The sequence below is a fragment of the Alosa sapidissima genome, chromosome 9 (assembly GCF_018492685.1).
Source record: "Alosa sapidissima isolate fAloSap1 chromosome 9, fAloSap1.pri, whole genome shotgun sequence".
Lineage (NCBI taxonomy): Eukaryota > Metazoa > Chordata > Actinopteri > Clupeiformes > Clupeidae > Alosa > Alosa sapidissima.
Genome location: NC_055965.1, coordinates 25,246,956 through 25,267,149, shown reverse-complemented (window position 1 = coordinate 25,267,149; position 20,194 = coordinate 25,246,956). Strand labels below are relative to the sequence as shown.

At 38.6% G+C, this 20,194-nt stretch overlaps 1 protein-coding gene across 1 annotated transcript; it reads right to left on the bottom strand.

The window, feature by feature from the left end:
* Window positions 1–1,788: 1,788 nt before the first annotated feature.
* Window positions 1,789–18,598, bottom strand: LOC121718483 (GTPase IMAP family member 7-like). Its single transcript, XM_042103495.1, has 4 exons — window positions 18,034–18,598; window positions 17,859–17,931; window positions 6,447–7,444; window positions 1,789–1,959 (listed from the first exon to the last, which is right to left on the bottom strand). The coding sequence occupies exons 2-4, from the start codon at window positions 17,884–17,886 to the stop codon at window positions 1,789–1,791; spliced, it is 1,197 nt and encodes a 398-aa protein (XP_041959429.1). The 5' UTR covers window positions 17,887–17,931; window positions 18,034–18,598.
* Between the last annotated feature and the right edge of the window lie 1,596 nt (window positions 18,599–20,194).

Genomic DNA, 20,194 nt, shown 5'->3' with positions numbered 1-20,194 from the left:
GATGATCGCTCTCCGACAGGGAATTTAGTAGGCCTATTGCAGACGCAGAGCATATCGGCAAGCTGTCGGTCGGTGCGTAAAGTTTGCCTTGCGCTAAAGCAGTTCCTGCGCAACTTCATTCGTTTTCCTGGACACAAACCCACGAGGATCATTAGAGTGTAATTTCACCAACTGACAGGTCAGCATCACTTATTAAATTTTTGCACCGAAATGTGTCCAATGGCTACCCATGCCTTCCGACATTCTTCACCCTTCCGATGACGGAGGTGAATGTGTGTGTGTGTGTGTGTGTAAACATCTTGTAGATGACTCAGAAATGACATCGGAAGACGAAGGAGTGAATAGTGGCAAGAGGCAAGCCGAAGGCTGCTGACAAGGGCCCGACGCTATTGTAAAGCAATTTACAAAAGATTCACGGAACAAAAATGCTTATGTGGTACATGAAAATTTAGCTAAAAATGTGGAGAATGCAATGCAATCGGGCATTTTGGACGATAGGCTATATGGCACACAGAGTAGGCAACAGTCCGATGTGCGTTTTATTTGGAGACTGTTTTGCGAGACAGAGACTGAGTTTGCTGCTGATATTCTGGGGATAGGCTACAACATAGCCAATGTTGGACTTTAGCCTTTTGATATATTTGCTGCATTGGATCAGTCTTTCCAGAAAGAACAGGCAAGAGCTTTCTAGCCTCACGTCAGCAGCGCCGCATCCCATATACATTAAAACACAGCGGATGGCGGGCGGGTGCGGTTTTGAAAATTGGTCAAAAAACTTTGCTGATGGATGGATTAAGTTTTGCTATGCAAAACTTTCTTCATGTGTGGCCCTATTACATACATACATAGTATGTATGTTACTGAACTGACAGAAAGTCATGAAAAAAAGTAGAATGAAATGATGTGTATTCTCTATGCTTTAAGTAGACCGAATTGGCAGCATGGTTGGAAAGTTGTGGAAAAGGAGGGACTAATTACAATTCAGTAGATTATAATTGATTCATGACCTGTTGTTAAGCCACAACCATCTTTTTAGGGTGGCATAATTTAATGAAGGATTGTGTGACATATGATTCAGTGACCTCTAAATCTGATTAAACACACAAAAAAAAAACTTTCCTAGGCCATCTTTGATGCCATTTTTAAAATGGCAAGTCTTTGAAAATGATGAACTGATACTTAAGTCTGACATATATGAATCAGTGACCTCTAAATCTGATTGAACACGAAAAACACTTTCCTAGGCTGAATAATGCGTCAGATATAGCCAATATTAGCTTCTGGTGGCCATCTTGGACGCCATCTTGAAAATTATAAGTCTTTTTAAATGATGAACTGATACTTTAGTGAGATATGATTCAGTGACCGCTAAATCTGATTAAACATGAAAAACACTTTCCTAGGCTGAATAATGCTTCAGATATAGCCAAAATTAGCTTCTGGTGGCCATCTTGGACGCCATCTTCAAAATGACAAGTCTTTGAAAATGATGAACTGATACTTTAGTCTGACATGTATGAATCAGTGACCTCTAAATCTGATTAAACACGAAAAACACTTTCCAAGGCTGAATAATGCTTCAGATATCCCAAATTAGCTTCTGGTGGCAATCTTGGACGTCATCTTGAAAATGACCCTTTTGCTGGGGTCAGATTTTACTAGATTAGATTTAATATGTTATTAAGTACATCTAAAAGTAATCATAATCAGTTGAAAAAACTTTTGTATCAATTTTTTTGAGGTTAGGTGTTTTTTTGTCATATATTGACCCGCCTACTGGCTTGAGCTTCAGAAGAGTGGAGACCAGACGTCAAAGCCAGTCTCAGAGTAAGGGCTTACTTTCAGAAGTAACCTGTTTGCCTTTTGTGGAACGTTGAACTTTGTGATTTTGTTGAAGTGGAACGTAGTTGTAGTGATTGTGCTGCTGGAAGATACGACGGCTGGAACAGGAAAGAGGGCCTGAAGAATTGTGAACAAAATCTACCAAAACAACCAAGAGGGCTGGGTGACAAGGTCAGTGGCAGGGACCCAACTCTCCACTAACGTTGTCCTGTGTGTCTCTCTCTCTCTCCTTTATCTCAGAAGCCGATATGAGTCCTCTGACTGCCTCGATCCAACCTGAAGATCTGAGTTGACCTCTGCTCCCCATCCCCTTTCCCCACACATTATAAATAAATTAGACATTATAAATAAAGTTTGTTTCACTGCAACCTCTGCATCTGACTGCTTTGCTCCAATTGGTTGATCCACTATTCTGTCTCGCACGGCCAGGCGGCCACAGTACATCTGTTCCTGTCTCTAGCACAAGCAATACTTTAAACCCTATGCACAGGATTAAGTTGTTGTGGATGGTCATCTACTTGATGGTTTGTGGCACCAACAAACAATTACATGACTGACAACAACAGTATAGACAGTATTTTTATTGCCAATTTCAGTAAGGCTTTATATGTGATCTCTTTAAGAATATGTTGACTATGACATTCTGGGAACAAACTTCCGGTAATAGACCTCTGAAGTTTGCCTACAAAAAGTACCCAAAGCTGCCAGCTTTGCCCATATAAGGATATCTGGGAGACTGGGTGGTACCCTTAAAGTACAGATTAATACCTTTTTAGGGTATATACAGATACACTTCAGTCATTGCAGGTACACAAGTGTACCTTGATGGGTACCGACTTAAGTACACACTGGTACTGGCATTTCTTAGAGTTAACAACACTAGGTTGAGAGATGCAAGTAAGCAGATCATTATCGTTAGCCTTCTTTTCTTGACACTAAAACTGCAGGACGAACATGTTATACTGTAGGGTGGTCTCTGCAGAAGTGAGTGTGGCATCTGGCTCAAATACAAAATTGCAAAGTCGGCCAGAATTTGCGGGGATTGGTTGAATTTGCGTTAATTGTTGCGATCACAACATTGTGAATTCCTGGAGGACTGGTTGATGGGTATGTCAGATTTGTACGTCTCAATCTGTCCATTTATTTTCCACAAAAAACTCACCAGAAGATTTAATTTAAGGGGCCCAGTGGCTCATAATCCGTCCATGCCTACAAATAAAGTACTTAGATTTTTTTGTAATACTTTTCGGATTATTTTTCATAAGAATAAAGATAGGTCTTACTACCCTTAGCTGCCCTCAATTAAAAAAAAATAAAATAAAATAAATACTTGCAACCATTTTTGCAATTTTCAGTTCCTCCTGCAATTTCTTTGCAGCAAACTCTTAAAAATACTCTTTAAAATAATTTCAATCACAATTTTTTAGAAAAGTTGCTGCAAAATCATAACCTGACAATAGCCAGATGAATTTCGCTCCGCCTAGCTCCACTCATCCAACTGGAACCGATCCATTGAAGTGTTGCTTCAGAAGGCTGGGCCTAATCAAAAAATGCTTGCATATGATTGAATAAGCCACTTGTCCGTCATCTATTGACGTGCTACTTCAACCACTCACATCGAAGCCAACCCGTGACGCTGATAACAGTCTCACAGTCGCTTCTACGCTATGTCACATCTATGAAACTCCCGCCCTGCGTCCTGATTGGCTGAACCATAAAGTCGGATGCAGAAATCACTCTCAATGGAAGAGGTCCCAGATGGATGTGAGTGAAGCTAGGCGGAGCTAAGCGGAACGACATTCATCTGGTTATTGTCAGGTTAGCAAAATCAGGCATTTTAGGTTGAAACATTCTCAAAAATGGCTTGCGGAATTCTGGAGGGACAAGGCATCTTCCTGTGAAAAAAGATGCCGATTACAAAGCATGATTATCACACATAGTGTGACCTGTGTGGGACTATTCAGACATCAGGGGTGGAGAACGTAGTAGTGACTTCACACAGAGGCCCCCTGAGCCCTGACCTTACCGAACATAAAGGTGTAAAGCATTCCCATGTACAGTTAGGTAATCCAGTTTTTAATGGGCAGAAATGTTCTACATGTCTCCAACTTTGCACTTTAAGTTTCACAATGGGTTAAAATTATTCAATACATGATTTCATAACAGGCCAAACACAAAATAAATGTTAGAAATATCACCTAGATATCTAATATTAAAATCAGAGGATACACAGCTGACTAATAGTTTGTCAAAAGTAGCCTTAATGATCACAAAATGCATGTATGTAAGCTATGAGTTTCTTAAAGGAGAATTCCGGTGTGATATTGACCTAAAGTGTATTGAAACATGATACCGAGTGTGAACGTATGTCTCATAGCCCATCTCGGCTTGTCCCCTGCACTCCAAAATCTGGCGCTAGTTAGCCGATGCTACCAACAGCTTTTTCAATAGTGGTGCAGTATCTTCACAAAGTTTAGCGTTTGCAGCCATCTTGAATTTAGTCACGATAAGTCGAGCAACGAGTAAGAATGAACAGGTATGATAAGGGATCACATTCCAAAAATAATTCAGTGAAAATGCATGGATTCCAGTTTCTTCCAGTAGCAGCAACTGGAATCTATGATCTATCTATCATTCTTACTCGTTGCTCGACTTATCGTGACTAAATTCAAGATGGCTGCAAACGCTAAACTTCGTGAAGATACTGTCTGTATAAATCGTCTTGTAAGTAAACTACCAGTGCTTTTTCAAAGTTCTCAATGTCTCGTTTTAAATGTCAGGGCCCTCAGAAGTCCACCAATGAAGTGTGGAGATACATTGAGCCTCGTAAATGAGTGTAAAACAGTGATTTATTTGCATGGCTAGCCTGATGGCGAAGCACCACTATTGAAAAAGCTGTTGGTAGCATCGGCTAACTAGCGCCAGATTTTGGAGTGCAGGGGACAAGCCGAGATGGGCTATGAGACATACGTTCACACTCGGTATCATGTTTCAATACACTTTAGGTCAATATCACACCGGAATTCTCCTTTAAAGCAGCGCTGTATGATCACAAAATACATATGTAGGCTATATGTACTGTAAGCTGCTCTGTGCTTAAATGGTTCAAAACATGATTTTATAACAGACAAAATAGAAAATAAATATATAACCTAGATGTCTGTAAATATTAAAATCAGATGATTTACAGTTTTGTTACATATGTCATGCTTCATGTTTTTGTAATGTTTCATACAGAGATGCAGGTCTACTGCTGAGAATAGGCTAAAAACAACAGTGGTCATTTTTATGTAACCTACTGTATAGTTTAACTTTGGCCTTGGTGCCCTGACGTGTGGCCTTTGTGCCCCCTGCCAAATATGCCCAACAGAAGGTCAAGTGGCCTTGCCCCTAAAATTATGTAATTCCAAGCCTTGTGAGAAGATGTGACATCTTTATTTTTAAAAAGCCAATCCATGTGTACACAGGTCATGTAAAAAATATTTTTTGAAGTCAATCCATGTCAAACAAATCTTTGTAGATCTGTAGACCATGTACATGACCTGTATACACATGGATTGGATTTGATTGCCTTTAATAAAATTGACTTCTTAAAAAAAAAAATCTTAAACTGACTGCATTACGTGATTATTTCTGACATTCTGATACGTTTTTAACCATGACGTATGCACAATTCCGGTTTGAAAACATATCAGAATCTCATAAAATAATCACGTTATGCAGTCAGCTTAAGACGGCTGCAGGCAGCTACATGAAGTCGAATCGCCCTATTGATTGGCTTTAACCCTAGCAACCACCATAGCAACTGTGTTATTTAGCATAGCAACCACCAGTACCCTAGCAACCATTTTAATTTACATAGCAACAACCTAGCAACCACCGCTATAATATCAACCTAGCAACGCCCTAGAAACCATCCTAATTACCCTAGCAACACCCTAGCAACCATACTAATTACCCTAGCAACCACCACTATAATTCGTAATTCGACCCTATCAACTACCATTGCAACAAGCATGAATACTCTAGCAACCAACATAGCAACCTCGTTTTTTAAGCATTTTGGCTTTTTGGATGTTTTGTTAATGCAGATAACTTTTGATCTGTGTGCTCGATTTTCAAAAATGAGGTACCGTTGAAATCTTTTTGTCAAACTGCACTTGATCGAACTCACTCTTGCAGTTCCTCGGAATAGCAATTCTAGTTTACTTTTGTTCTCTTGTGTCAACCTCTAATCATTGTGTGGATGACCTATGAGCTTCATTTTTTCATATTAGTCTCCAAGCAATATTTACTCGAGACTCAAATTCCCTTAAAACATTAATTTTCATTTTGATCGTGATTCACTAATGGCAACGTGTCATCTGTTTCCCCCCTCATCTGTGTTTCTCCTCTTAACTTCTCTTGCTCTCCTACGTTTTTTTATCAGTGATTGCTGTCATGGCTGCTACTGTAAATACTAACCCAAGTACTCCTACTGCCACTCCTATAGGTGCTCCCACTACCGTGACAACTCCCACAGATACTCCCCCTCCTACCATTCCCACAGTCAATACATTTTGTTTCTTTTTAGCTTCCGCTCTCTTTTTCCTCTCCTCTTCTGCAATCTTTTCAGCTTTCTCTCTCTTTTTCCTCTCCTCTTCTGCAATCTTTTCAGCTTTCTCTCTCTTTTTCCTCTCTTTTTCAATCTTTTCAGCTTCCTCTCTCTTTTTCCCCTCCTCTTCTGCAATCTTTTCAGCTTCCTCTCTCTTTTTCCTCTCCTCTTCTGCAATCTTTTCAGCTTTCTCTCTCTTTTTCCTCTCGTTTTTAATCTTTTCAGCTTCCTCTCTCTTTTTCCTCTCCTCTTCTGCAATCTTTTCAGCTTTCTCTCTCTTTTTCCTCTCCTCTTCTGCAATCTTTTCAGCTTTCACTCTCATTTTCTTTTCCTCTTCCCTGATCTTGTCCTCATACTCCTTTCTTTTTCTCTCCTCCTCCTGTCTCTTCCTCTCCTCCTCTTCTCTAATCTTTTCCTGAGTCTCCTGGTACATCTGGTTTGTGTAGTATTCTCCTCCATTCTTCTCCACCATGGATTCAATCTTCTCCAGCAGCTTGTTCACTTGAGTCTGGTCTTCTTTTTCTTTATTACTGAAGACATGATATCCACCACCACATCTTTTGATGATATCTTGAATCTCAGAATACTTTACAGCATCTTCCAATAGCATCCCATTCAGCTGATCAGCGTGAGTGAACAGCACCATGGTGAACTGTGCCGCTCTCTCACCAAAGTTCTCCTGAATCCACTTCACTGCGTTTCTCTCCTCCTCTGTGAATCTCACCCCTAATCTGATCACCAGCAGGAATACATGGGGCCCAGGACAAGATGACTCAACACATTTCTCTATCTCACTCTTCAGCTCATCTCCTGTCTTTCTTGTATCAAACAATCCTGGGATATCGACCACTGTAATCTGTCTACTGGCTACCTCTCCAAAATGTGTTTTGCATTCATTAGTAACAGATCCAAAACCAGCATTTTCTTCAAAGACCTTTAGTCCCATGATGGTGTTTCCTGAGGCACTCTTTCCTGCTCCAGTTTTACCCAGTAGAACAATCCTCAGGTCTGAAAAGCAATTAAAAACAGTGTAAATTCCTCAATTACTCTCTCTATGAAAACTGTGTAAATTCCTCAATTACTGAATCTATGAATCAGAATGTGTAATTCATTAACAAATCGACATAACAATGTAAGAGAAGGACATTGTTTTGCTTTATTTTCTAAATGTATTCCATACTTGATGAAATTAACATAAATATATATTTCATTTTCGTTTCCATTCTTATCTTTCCTCTGTAAGTGACTTGGTGGCTATACTGTTCCAACTTCCTGTTTGATATGGTGGGTTTTATATAGCCAATGTCAATGCCTCCGACAAACTCACCAAACGAGAAAACTACCTCAAAACCTTGTTGCACATTATGCACACCGTTCCGACCAAATATGTTATTCAATCAGGAAATCAGAGTGAAACCAAAGATTCTATAGTTAACTAAGATGAATCACAAGATGATTCACCAATGGAATGAAATGGTACTAGTTCCGGACTCCTAAATAGGCGTGTCAAAACATAAACTTTTCTCTGAATAAGCAATAATAACATATAAATATAATATTGTATACTACTTTACAGTCATTGTTTGTGTGTGATGCCAATAAAACACTCTTTTGGACACGGAATGAATAATTTAATTTTGCCCCGTTAACGAGCTAGCTAGCTAGCTAGCTAACATTAGCACAGTAAACGGAAAGTGAATGGGAATGTTCGGAATTTGTTTAGTTGGAAAATACAATGTCAATGTCGGAATGTTAGGGAGACATGTGGCTTGTAGAAAATGGGTTCAAAACTTACATTGCTGAATGTAGGGCTAAGGGATTGGTCATATTCCGAGAAAATATTCATTTCTCCCATAGGAATACATAGACACTGGGCCTCCCGCTAGACTCCTAAATGGGCGTGACAGCTTCGAACCCCATGTCACACCGTGCCAGAATTTACCCTCTTATGAATCGTCTCACTTTATCAACTGTCTCTGGTGAAACGGTGCAAAATGTTTTGATTTTTACCTAGACCCAGGTACACTCAAAACAATAATCAAGCCAACAACTTAGACTTTATGTAATGACTTTATGTAATTTAATTACATGACGATTTTCCATGTATTTATATTACGTAAGTTTAATGTAAAGGGTCAAGTTTAATGGTATGTTTTTCTATCATGTTGAGTAAATGTGAATTAATCAAATAAAATCACAATTGATTACGTTAAAGGAGAATTCCAAAAGGCATTCTTTAGAAATGTAAAAGAGTTGACCAAAAGACGGGGCTTACACTACAAACAGGTAATTGTTTACCTTAGGCTATGGAATGACTTTGGAAACAAATACATTTTTCAATGAATATTATTCAAATAATAATTAGGCAAACATTATGTCACAAGAAATTTCTCTTCTAAATTGGATGCATCCAAATGTAGTAGGTTTAACTCTATTAGAGTCAATAATAGTTAACACTGTCATTTTAATTCTTGGAATTTTACTGTGTATGCCTACCAAATCTGCCTCTTGGATGCTAGTTCAGTTAGTCACAGAAAGTGGAATGTCTATGGGGTCCGCTCAATTGTCCATGCATATTAGGGGTTTGTTTTTACTGTCAAATTCTGAAACATCTTATGGAAATCAGTGCATACCACCACCTACTGTGCTGGAGTGTCACACACATAACTACCTTAGATGATTTAGTCAAATAAAGTTTACCTGATTTGTACAGATTCAGTTGACACTGAGCACACTGTCAGTTAGCATGGCGCCACCTGCGCTGCGATTTAAAACCATACTCCTTAAAACCGAGGTTTTGGAGTTTAACACGCAGCTGAGCATGAAGTTGAACGTGAGTGTAATGACTCACACAGGATTAGCTGATTCCAAGTTAAACTCGGGTTAAACCAGAACTATACTCTGATTTTGAGTTTTAACCCACCAGATGCATGGTGGACGCATTTAAGGATCTTGGGGGATATGTTTTTATGATTGTGTTGGGGGGATATGTTTTTATGATTTATGACTGCACTCACATTCCACCATGGCACCGTGCGTAATCCAGCCTTTACGGATCAACGTAAGGCTACAGTACATCCCCTGATATTTGGTCTGCCTAAACATAACAAATATACACTAGGCAAAATGCATTTGTGCGGTGTAGGCAGATAATTAATATCACAACTGACTTTAACGCCTGTGGAACATTTTGATGTGTCAAATAGTGGAGAAGACGTTTTTCAGTAATATTAGTAAGTAATAACATTATTTTTATAATATTAACATTTCTATTACAGCTCTATAAACTCTCAAATGGTTTGCGATAACAACATGCACATTCGCAATGTAACCTAGTAGCGAGATGGACCGGCAGTGTGCATGATGCACGCATTTTCAACAGCAGTCTACGAACCACACCACAAAGCAACATAATAGTCCTCCACAATTTGGCAATCGACTGGGATGAGCCCCGTTTCCCTCAGCCACAAGGCCTTGGAGGACTTTAATAGGCTACTTCTGGCCTGATGCTGCTGATCTAGCAGCCAGGCAGTGCATTCGTCAAGCCAATATTGCTAACCATTTCCGTAGACTGCATAAATGGGACTTTACCTTTTATGTTTTGTATAACTACTATCTACTGTGAGTCCATTTATTTTACTGACAAATAATCTGTTTTTGTCTATTTTAGTTAGGCATTTGCCTATTTACGCAACTCCTGTTTTGTAGCCTTTATTGTAGGCTACTGCATCTGGTGTAATAAGACCAAATGTAGTAGACGTTGTGTATGTAGTAGCCTATGTGTCAGTTATAATGGAGCCTATATAATAATATAATATAGGTCTCATCCAACTATGGTTTAGTCTCTCCTAAAACCATGTCTGTTTTGAGATTAGACTAACACGTGAATACACCCTCTAGTGTGTTATGTGAATTTCCTTGAAGACACAGCAATTGAGATCAAGGTGAAACGCAGCAGCAGGTAAAACCACAGGTACATATGACACAGCATTGGAGCTTAAGACGTCACGTGAGTTCTTACGTCACTGGCGAGTTTAAAACTGTGTTAAACTCTAAAAAGTGACTAAGCTAGTGATAGAGCCCTACATGTTTATGTGTTTTGTATGAATAAACGTTTTACTTGATGCATTTCAGTTACATTTTACCTACACTGATTCTTAATGTTTACTGGGACCAAGAATGAATTTTTTTTATGTGTAAGGTGTATTTATGCTTGAGCCACTGCTAAGTGACCTAGCTGGTAGCATATAGCCTATAACCCTTAACACAACTACTATCAATTTGTGGTGCTCTTTTCTTTGGTGTGGTGTGCTGGGAGAAGGGCAGGGGCAGCAGGGCAGTTAAACACAAAATTATTTTGTGATCAAAACATCAAATGTGGTATAAAAACTCACAAAGGGGGTCTGATCAGATTTAGAATCATAGGCGCCTCGGATTTGGCCCATGGGAGCCATTGCAGACATTTTTATAAAAATAGCCGACAAATATGGGTTTCGTTTTGGCAAAAAAGGGATTGAAAGTACAGTCAAATATTTGCCCATAAATCTTTGTCATTCTTCACACACTCATAAACATTAAATATTATGTATATATTTAAATGATTAAAAATAACAAATGTATACTACAATTTGGCCCCCGCAATACCAAATAGTAGGCCTACTGTATGTACATTCATGTAGTGATATCAGAATTTGTGTAGTCAGAATTAAAAATCATTCAAGAATTTACATTTAGCTGACTTTTATCCAAAGCTTTCAATTCAGAACTGAACAAGGGAATCAAAAGGTTATGTATCTTCAACCTCAAGTACAGTATGCAGCTAATAAGGAAATAGAATTGTTATTTAGACAAGGTGAACTTCTCCCAACTGTGGAATGTAGAAAGGGGCTACAAGGACGGGAATCCAAACACACTCAACAATTTACCATCTGTTGACATATGTCATTTTTTTTCTGTTAAGGATTGGCATAGAGGCAATAGGACTAGTTGCCGCTGTCAATGCCCTTTGCTCTGTGAACTTGCTCATCACTGAAATACTGTGAATCAGGGGCAGTCGTGGCCTACTGGTTAGCGCTTCAGACTTGTTACCGGAGGGTTGCCGGTTCGAACCCCGACCAGTAGGCACGGCTGAAGTGCCCTTGAGCAAGACACCTAACCCCTCACTGCTCCCCGAGCGCCGCTGTTGTTGCAGGCAGATCACTGCGCTGGGATTAGTGTGTGCTTCACCTCACTGTTTGTTCACTGTGTGTTTCACTAATTCACGGATTGGGTATACTTATGTATACAGCCTTAGTGTTGTACCTCCAATTCGGTTTATTGTCTGCACATATTTGTAGTTCTCAACAACTTCAGGATCAAAAGAGTATATATACTTATACTTACTTATAATCAGGGGTGGCCAAATTTTTACAATTCAAGGGTGTGGGCTGCACAATTTATATATATATATATATATATATATATATATATATATATATATATATATATATATATATATATATATATATGGTGCACTGTCACTTTAAGAGCATTTAAGAGCATGTTTAGTTCTCACTGATCTTTTGCCAGCTCCATGGTTAGTGCTGCCCCCTCTGACAGTTAATAAATGGTCAGTAGTGGGAACTACTGCTGCCTTCATGATTTCCTTTTTAAAGTTTTGTTATAAAAAGGAGATACCAATTATCAACAGTGACAGGCCAGCTGGGTCCGTGTATTATTCGTTCATTTGATATTCAATTGAGAATCCAAAATGAAAAAACGAAAAAAGGACTTGTTTTTTCATTATCTGTTTATGAATGTGATACAAACAAACAAATAATGCTTTGTTTTTCAGACTTTTGATTTCATGATCAGATCAAAAGTTTGATATTTATTTTTTCCGATTGCTCTGACCCGGAAATTATTTATTGACTTACATTGCCAGCTGCTGCTTCTGTTTTGCAGTGTTAAATCGGACTAGGCCTACCAGACAATAGATTGACCATATTGTAGGCCTACAACTGCAAAGCCTTATCATATGCATGTTACATTCATGACATGAAAAGTAGAACTTATTGAACAAAAATGGCCAATTACGCAGTCGTCTAAACATTTTAAACTTGCGCAAAATGGCATGAACCCAGCAACGGTGCGTCGCATAACTTAAAACATAAACTGAAGCAACAGCTTGGACAATCCTACTGCAAAGCCTTTCCTTCCATAGGCATGCAACGTCTATGACATAAAAAGTGGAATATGAACGCATTTCACACCTGACAATTAAACGGAGCTGCCGCCTGTTCGCGATTTGACTGTTTCTTGAGCTCTCAGAGCAGTGTTGACTTGCACGTCTTTTTTAGATGGTGAACGTAGGCCTAGTTGGACGGGCAAGACTGGCAAGTAGACGGGCCTAGGCCCGCCTATGGCTCGATTTGAATTATTAAGTGTGCTTGCAAGCACACTTATTGTTCTTCTTAAGTTTTATTTTTCCCGTCTCCCTAATTTTTTGTCAGCTCTAGCGCCTAGGCCCTTTGAGACAGAGACACCGTTCCAACTTTAAAACGTCCGGTCAGTACTGGTGTAATTTGCTCGCGAAGATGACGTCAGGTGGGCGTGTTGTTCGTCCGCCATATTGGATTGAACAGAAAGCGAAACTAAATTTTCACAGGTCACAAATTTGGTCCGAACGCCACGAAACTTGACGTACATTATCCTTGGACCAAGCCTCACAAAAGTTACCAGAAGGATTTTTGATTTTCGAAAGCGTTTGCCCGTCACAGCCAAACGAAATCGGCGGCGAAGCTCCAAAACAGGAAGTCGTCCATATCTCAGAATTAAATGTTGTTCAAGGTCTCATCTGTGATTCTGTTATGTTTTCGCTATCTTTCAGCAATGGAGTATTTGTATTTGGTGAAACTGATTGGTTATTGATCTTATCTCTAATTGTTTGATATACAATCATTATACTGACATACAATCATACTGTTGAAAATAACTGTTTTGTGAACTTTATTCAACATAGCCAGTGATTTAGGCAAAAGGTATGGTGTTAATTACAGTGAAATATACAATTACATCATTTTTCTCCATGTTCAATGACCTCTAAAGACAGTCCAACCACTCTCCAAAAATTAACATTTCAAACCCACAGAAACCACATAGGCCCCCTGACTAATAGTAACACGACTAAAGTAAAAAGTTGTTAGAAAAATAAAAAACTCAGTGAAGTACAAATACCTGAAAATGCTACAGCACTTAAGTATATGTACTTACAGTAGTTGCTTCTGTACTACTGTATATCCTCTATTTTTAATGATATCTAGGCAATATGTGTAACATTTATTTTGTATTTGGCATGTTATGAAATCATGTATTGAACAATGTTAACACATTGTGAAACTTAAAGCCCAAAGTTAGAGACATGCATGTAGAAATTTGCTGCAAACTCAAAACCAGATTACTCTGGAACAGATAACTGTACAGGGGACTGCTTTACACCTTTCTGTTCGGTAAGGTCTGCTGTTTATTCTGATATGTGGTTTGTCATGTGTTGAGTGAAGAGTTTGTAAAGTATTCAACTGTGATGAATGGGTAGGGAAATGGGCACAGAACTGTCCCCTGTAAAGCAGTCCCCTGTACAGTTAGCCGTTCCAGAGTAATCTAGTTTTGAATTTGCAGTAAATTTCGACATGCATGGATGTCTCCAAATTTGGGCTTTACGTTTTACAATGTGTTTAAATTGTTCCACATGATTTCATAACGGGCCAAATACAAAATAAATGTTACAAATATCGCCTATATTGGTAAATCATAGGACAGCTGACTAAGAGTTTGTGAAAGTAGCCTTAATGATCACAAAATGCTAAGCATGCATCTAGGCTATTTGAGTTAAATCTTAAAGCTGAGCTGTGCTTAAATTGTTCAATACATGATTTCATAACAGGCCAAATATAAAATAAATGTTATATATAGCCTAGATATCTGCAAATATTAGATGATCAGATGATTTACAGTTCTATGTAATATGTCATGTTTCATGTTTTTGTAATGTTTCATACAGTGATGCAGGTCTACTGCAGTGAATAGGCTAAATACAACTTTGATCATTTTTATAGCCTACTACTGTATAGTTAACTTTGGCCTTGGTGCCCTGACATGTGGCCTTTGTGCCCACCACCAAATATGCCCAACTGAAGGCCAAGTGGCCTTGCCCCCAGAATGGTGAAATTCCAAGCCTGGTTAGGTGCCTACTGGTCGTAGTTCGAACCGGCAACCCTCCGGTAACAAGTCCCAAGCGCTAACCAGTAGGCCACGGCTGCCCAACAGGCAGAACAGGCAAGATGGGGGTGGGGTTGTGTAAAATGTATTTTACATGTGAAATCTATGAACTAATCATGTTTTGGTACTTGTTTGTCTAGCAGATATCAGTGAGAATTGAGTGTGCATAATGCAATTCAGAGAGACAGAATCATATATGCCTTTCACCTTTTATTTTTAGCCAGCAGCCAGACCAGCAAATACCCTGACTTTGGTGAATTACTGAAGCTAAGCAGGCTTAGTTAGTACTTGGATAAGAAACCTCCTTGGAAGAGTAGGTTCCTGCTGGAAGTGGTGTTGGTGGCTGGCCAGTAGGTGGCACTCTTCCACCAAACAAATATCAATCCCAATTCCCTATTGCAGTGACAGGGACACTGTACTGCAGGAGATGTTTTCCTTTGCATGAATGTTAAATTGATGGTTATAGATCCCATGGCACTTATCGCAAAGAGTAGGTGGTTCCCTGATTTGCTTTATTTATGTACACATACATAAAGACACACACACATGCACACACACACACACACACACACACATAAAAACACACAAACACAAAGACACATAAACACACACACACACTACACATGCGCACACACATACATGCACACCCATGACACGCACACAAACACATAAACACACATACACACACACACACACACACCCTTACACACATGCACCCACACATACAAACACACCTACATACACAAACACACACAAAACACACACAAAACACATATACATAGAAACAACCACACACTCTGCACACACTCAATTAGAAACACAAAAAAGGAACCAAGTAGGAAATGAACACAATTTGACAAGCGTGACTTATTTTTGTGAAAAAAAATGTGCTGGACTGGGCGGCAGTCATATTGTGTACCGCTCTGCGGTACATCTAGTTTGTTATTTTATTTCTTATAAATTATTAGTCGGCTATTCCACGTGACAGAACAACTCTATATCTGTTAGGGATGTCACACATGAAACAATGCTGCAGAAACACGAAAAAATGACTTTGATATGAGTAGGCTATCATATGAGTTCCTGTTGATATGTAGCCTAGTGCACGATGGAAATAATTTAAAGGAATCTAGTAGCAGTCTTGTACTGTAAATAGTGACCCTGCATAATTCCTAGCCTAGTTGTTGCAAAATGTGACTGTGACTTGTCTGTGACTCAACAACTCTACCACTTGTCTTTAGATGTGAGAGGATCTGAGACTGTAGTCTTTCGAAAATCTTTTCCAAATCTTTGCAAAGTCTTTCAGTGTAAGGAGGGCATAAGCTGTTAGGTGCTTAGGTGCTGCTTTTAGGGCTAAAATGCTTTGTGAATTACTCTTAGTTCAAACAAATAGGACTCCTAATGTTACGATTTATACGTCCATTATTTTAGGAGTTTCCTAAATTTGCCAGTTAGGAGCTACTGTTAGCTTTAAAATTATTTGTGAATACGGCCCCTATATATTGTAGGTCTGAACTGAGTAAAAGGTGCACTGGATAGAATGAAATACCACCAAAAAGAGAAAAAAAATAACACCGAATTGAGGAAAGTTGACTCTAGAAAAACACCTCTATCAAAAGAGTAACTTTTACTCTTTTGAGAGAGGGACCAAATGTTATCTGGCAAAGTAAATTTTTACTCAATTTGAGTACATTTACTCAGGCAAATTTTCTTTGTACCTTATCATTGTACACTGTAAAAAGTTTCTGTAAATTTACACCCAGATTCCAACATTTTTTACCGGTTTGCTTTAAAAAACAGGACTTTCCAGTCATTGATAAGACAAATGTGTAAAATCAGGCTCCAACACTGTTATTTACCATGCCCGTCATGTTTATTCCGGAACACACGTACTTCCTGTTATCTGTTACCTTCGTTCTGGAAAGCTGTCTGCTGAGAGAAGAAGACGATACGTGGGAATCACCCAAACCCATATACTGCTAGATTACGTATCTACATTTTACATTCATACGCGATACACGAGCCTAATGCGATGTTTTTGTTTTCCATTGTAATTCTTCTGTACCATATTCCGTGTTCTTTGAAATCCGATTTTTCGAAATACTGCTAGATTACGTATCTACATTTTACATTTATACGTGATACACGAGCCTAATGCGATGTTTTTGTTTTCCATTGTAATTCTTCTGTACCATATTCCGTGTTCTTTGAAATCCGATTTTTCGAAATACTGCTAGATTACGTATCTACATTTTACATTTATACGTGATACACGAGCCTAATGCGAAGTTTTTGTTTTTCATGATAATTCTTCTGTACCTTATTCCCTGATCCTGAACTACGTTTATAGTCAGTCTACATTTTCCAACATTACTTGTTATTATCTTGCTTCATGTCCCTTCATTTTTCAGAAATGTGTGTTTTAACCTGACACATTCACTTTAAATAAAAAGACTGTTTAACCACAAATAAGCTACATTAAGTTAAATGACTTTTAATTGACCTTACTGTTAAGACTGTCAAGTAAGTGATGTGAAATTAAATATCTGGATTTTTATCTTTGACGTGAAATAAAGTGAATGTTTAATGAATTATGCTTTGTCTACTATTTCTGGCATATGCTTTAGTTTAGAGAGATAGGACTTTTCTTTCAAATTTCCAGCTTTGGTCCCATTGTGCTTGTATGAAAGAGCTAAGAAATTGGACCATTATTTTCTGTAATGTAAGGTTGGGGTCTCTAAAACCAGCTTTGTTGTGAAGGTGTTAACCAACTTTTATTTTTCAAGGGTACAATAGTAAAGACACCTTTTAAAATGTTGATTTGAGAGTGGATGAACTCAATATATGGCACTTGTTTCCTGTAATTGTAACAAATTAAAGACCTGTTACTAACTAACAGGAAGATCCCATATTTTTCTTGTTGCCTAACATGAAAATGTTATATACTTAACAGGAATTTAATGTTATGGTAGTCTGCCGTTAAACAACGGGAAGCTCCTGGAAATCCTGCCAGTTGTTTCCTGTTAGTTTACAGGAATTTAATGTTGTTATTTTACATTAACATAGTGTTAAACCAGGCCACCGTTAAATAACAGTAACTTCCTGGAAACTCTGCTGCCAGTTGATTCCTGTTTTTTTACGGGAAATTTTCTTACAGTGTACTCACTGTGATATGATCCGTGTCCTGCCTGCATTCTCCTTTTATTCTGTAATCTCCAACACAGAACTCCAACAGAAGTCTATAAAGGAAAACAATGCGGAATGTGCCCAGTTCTACCAAAAAATAAAACCTGTAAAATATGTCCACTATTCGGATCTAGCAATCGACAAGTCATACTTACATGGACGTAGTTGCTATTAGAAGATAGTTCTTTTGAGTATCGCAAAGCCAACTTTTTATATGTGTGTCTTGTTTGACCCAAGACACTATGTAAGCACTTTGTGTCTGCACCTAGGTTTGCAGCTCATCATATAATCTGATGCCCTTTGCATCTGTCTTAAACTAATTGACGTCTTTAAACACTAAACATATCGGTGTCAAATGTTGAGTTACTCCAGACTAGATTTTTTGAAGCGAATCACTCCTATGATGTATTTCTATTGTCTAACCAAAGTAAAGTACTGTTTCTAAGTTAACTAATGGTCAAATCAACCAAAAATCCTATAGGCTATGTGTTGCACCTTCAAGTCTGTCTGTGACGGAATAGAATAGCCTATAAATGATAGCTAAGGAGCCAGAAGAAACACACATGAATAGGTATAAAAACGGTGCTTTCAACGCGACAAAACACAACACTTTTGAAGAATCGATACTTAGCGTGTAGCCAACTTGATAAGGAAAAAAAATAGACCATTCATTTAAAATGGATTTTACGCGTCGCGAAAGGAATGCTTCAGTTAGGCGCCTGGTGTAGCTCATACCTAACTTTAAATACAATGGTTACACATTTCCCATGCAATTTTCTTACCTTCTTCCTCAAATTATGTGGTTCAGTCTGGCTGTGGGCTAACTGTGTTCCGTTGAAACACCCATAAAGGCGGAGTGAGGGATCCCGTCATATTAACCCTTCTTCTTCTGTCAGGTTTTATAGTCCAGGCAAAATAGCGTTTTACGACAGACTAATTGTAAAATATTTTTTTGCAGCTTAAATCATTTCTATGAGGTGTCCAGAACAACATACTGTAACGTCGGCGCACAAGACATTGCGTAGCGTTCTGCCACGCAGGGCATGCTGGGATACGAGAGCGAACATTTGGGGGGTTTACGTCTTTATATCTCCTAAGTTATAAGTGTAAAGTTAGCGTCTTTATTGTAACATGTTCCCCTTTTAGTTCTCCCTCGTGTGTGATCCTTTTTGTGTGGGGGGCTGCGTCCTCCACTGTATGTGTAGTGTGTGTAGTGTAGTTTAATATGCAAATGAGCTATAGGCTACACTTCTCGAATAGGCCTATGCCCAAAATACACTCAAATAGGCTTAATTGTTTCCTTTACCCTTACCACAATAACACTTTACATAGTAAAAGTATATGAAAAGTAACTGTTTTTGTATCAAAAGTCTCTTTTGAAACTTTGAAACATGGCTCACTTATTATGACCACCGCTAGCGAAACGGTCATATATTTGGTGGGTATGTAGCCCCACTAGACTTTTACGAAAAAAATTCATTTCGTCCCCGGGGGCCATTCCCTGTTATTAATAAATAAATACATAAATACATAAATAAATAAATAAATAAACAATTAAAAAAATTATAATAAAATATAACATTATGCTGATACCTTTTGCTTTTCCCAAATACAATGTAGCCTACAAGTGTAAGTGACCTTTCATCAATCCAGTTGCAATGGATGAACTGTGATGAACTGCCCTACTTGTTTAAAGATTTTAAAGGTTTTATAACAATGCTACAACTTCTTTGGCTATTCTACAATCTATTCACCTTTTCAGCGCCAGTAGGCTACTTTCTGTGCAGCCGCACACACAGGCATGCCTTACAAGCATACACAAAAGTTTCAAGAGTGGAGGATGGAGTAAAAGATGGAGACAAATTGATTAGTGTGATTTATTTTCGCGGAAAGGATGTACAGGACTGAGCGGCGGTCATATTTTGTACCGTTATTTTTCTATGTCTGAATATTGGGGGGGGGGGGGGGGGGGGGGGGGGCATTTTGGTCACGTCTGAATAGCCTATGGTGACTACGGCCCTGCGAGAAACCACCCCTAGCTGTTTCACTAAAATTACTAAAGTGTTCCTCCCTGTTTTACTTTGACAAAACCACTAATGTTTTACTTCTGTTTTTTGAAAAAGCCCTGCTTTCCTACAACGCACATTACACAATGTTAGCACTAAAAATCTGAGGTATGAATATATGGTTTAAGGCATTGGTTCCCACAGGTTTTTATTTGGGTCGCCAGCACAATTTATGTTGTGTAATAGGCCTACCATTTAGCCAGGAAAGCAAACAGTTTTCTATTAGGATATAGTTTGTTAACTACAATCA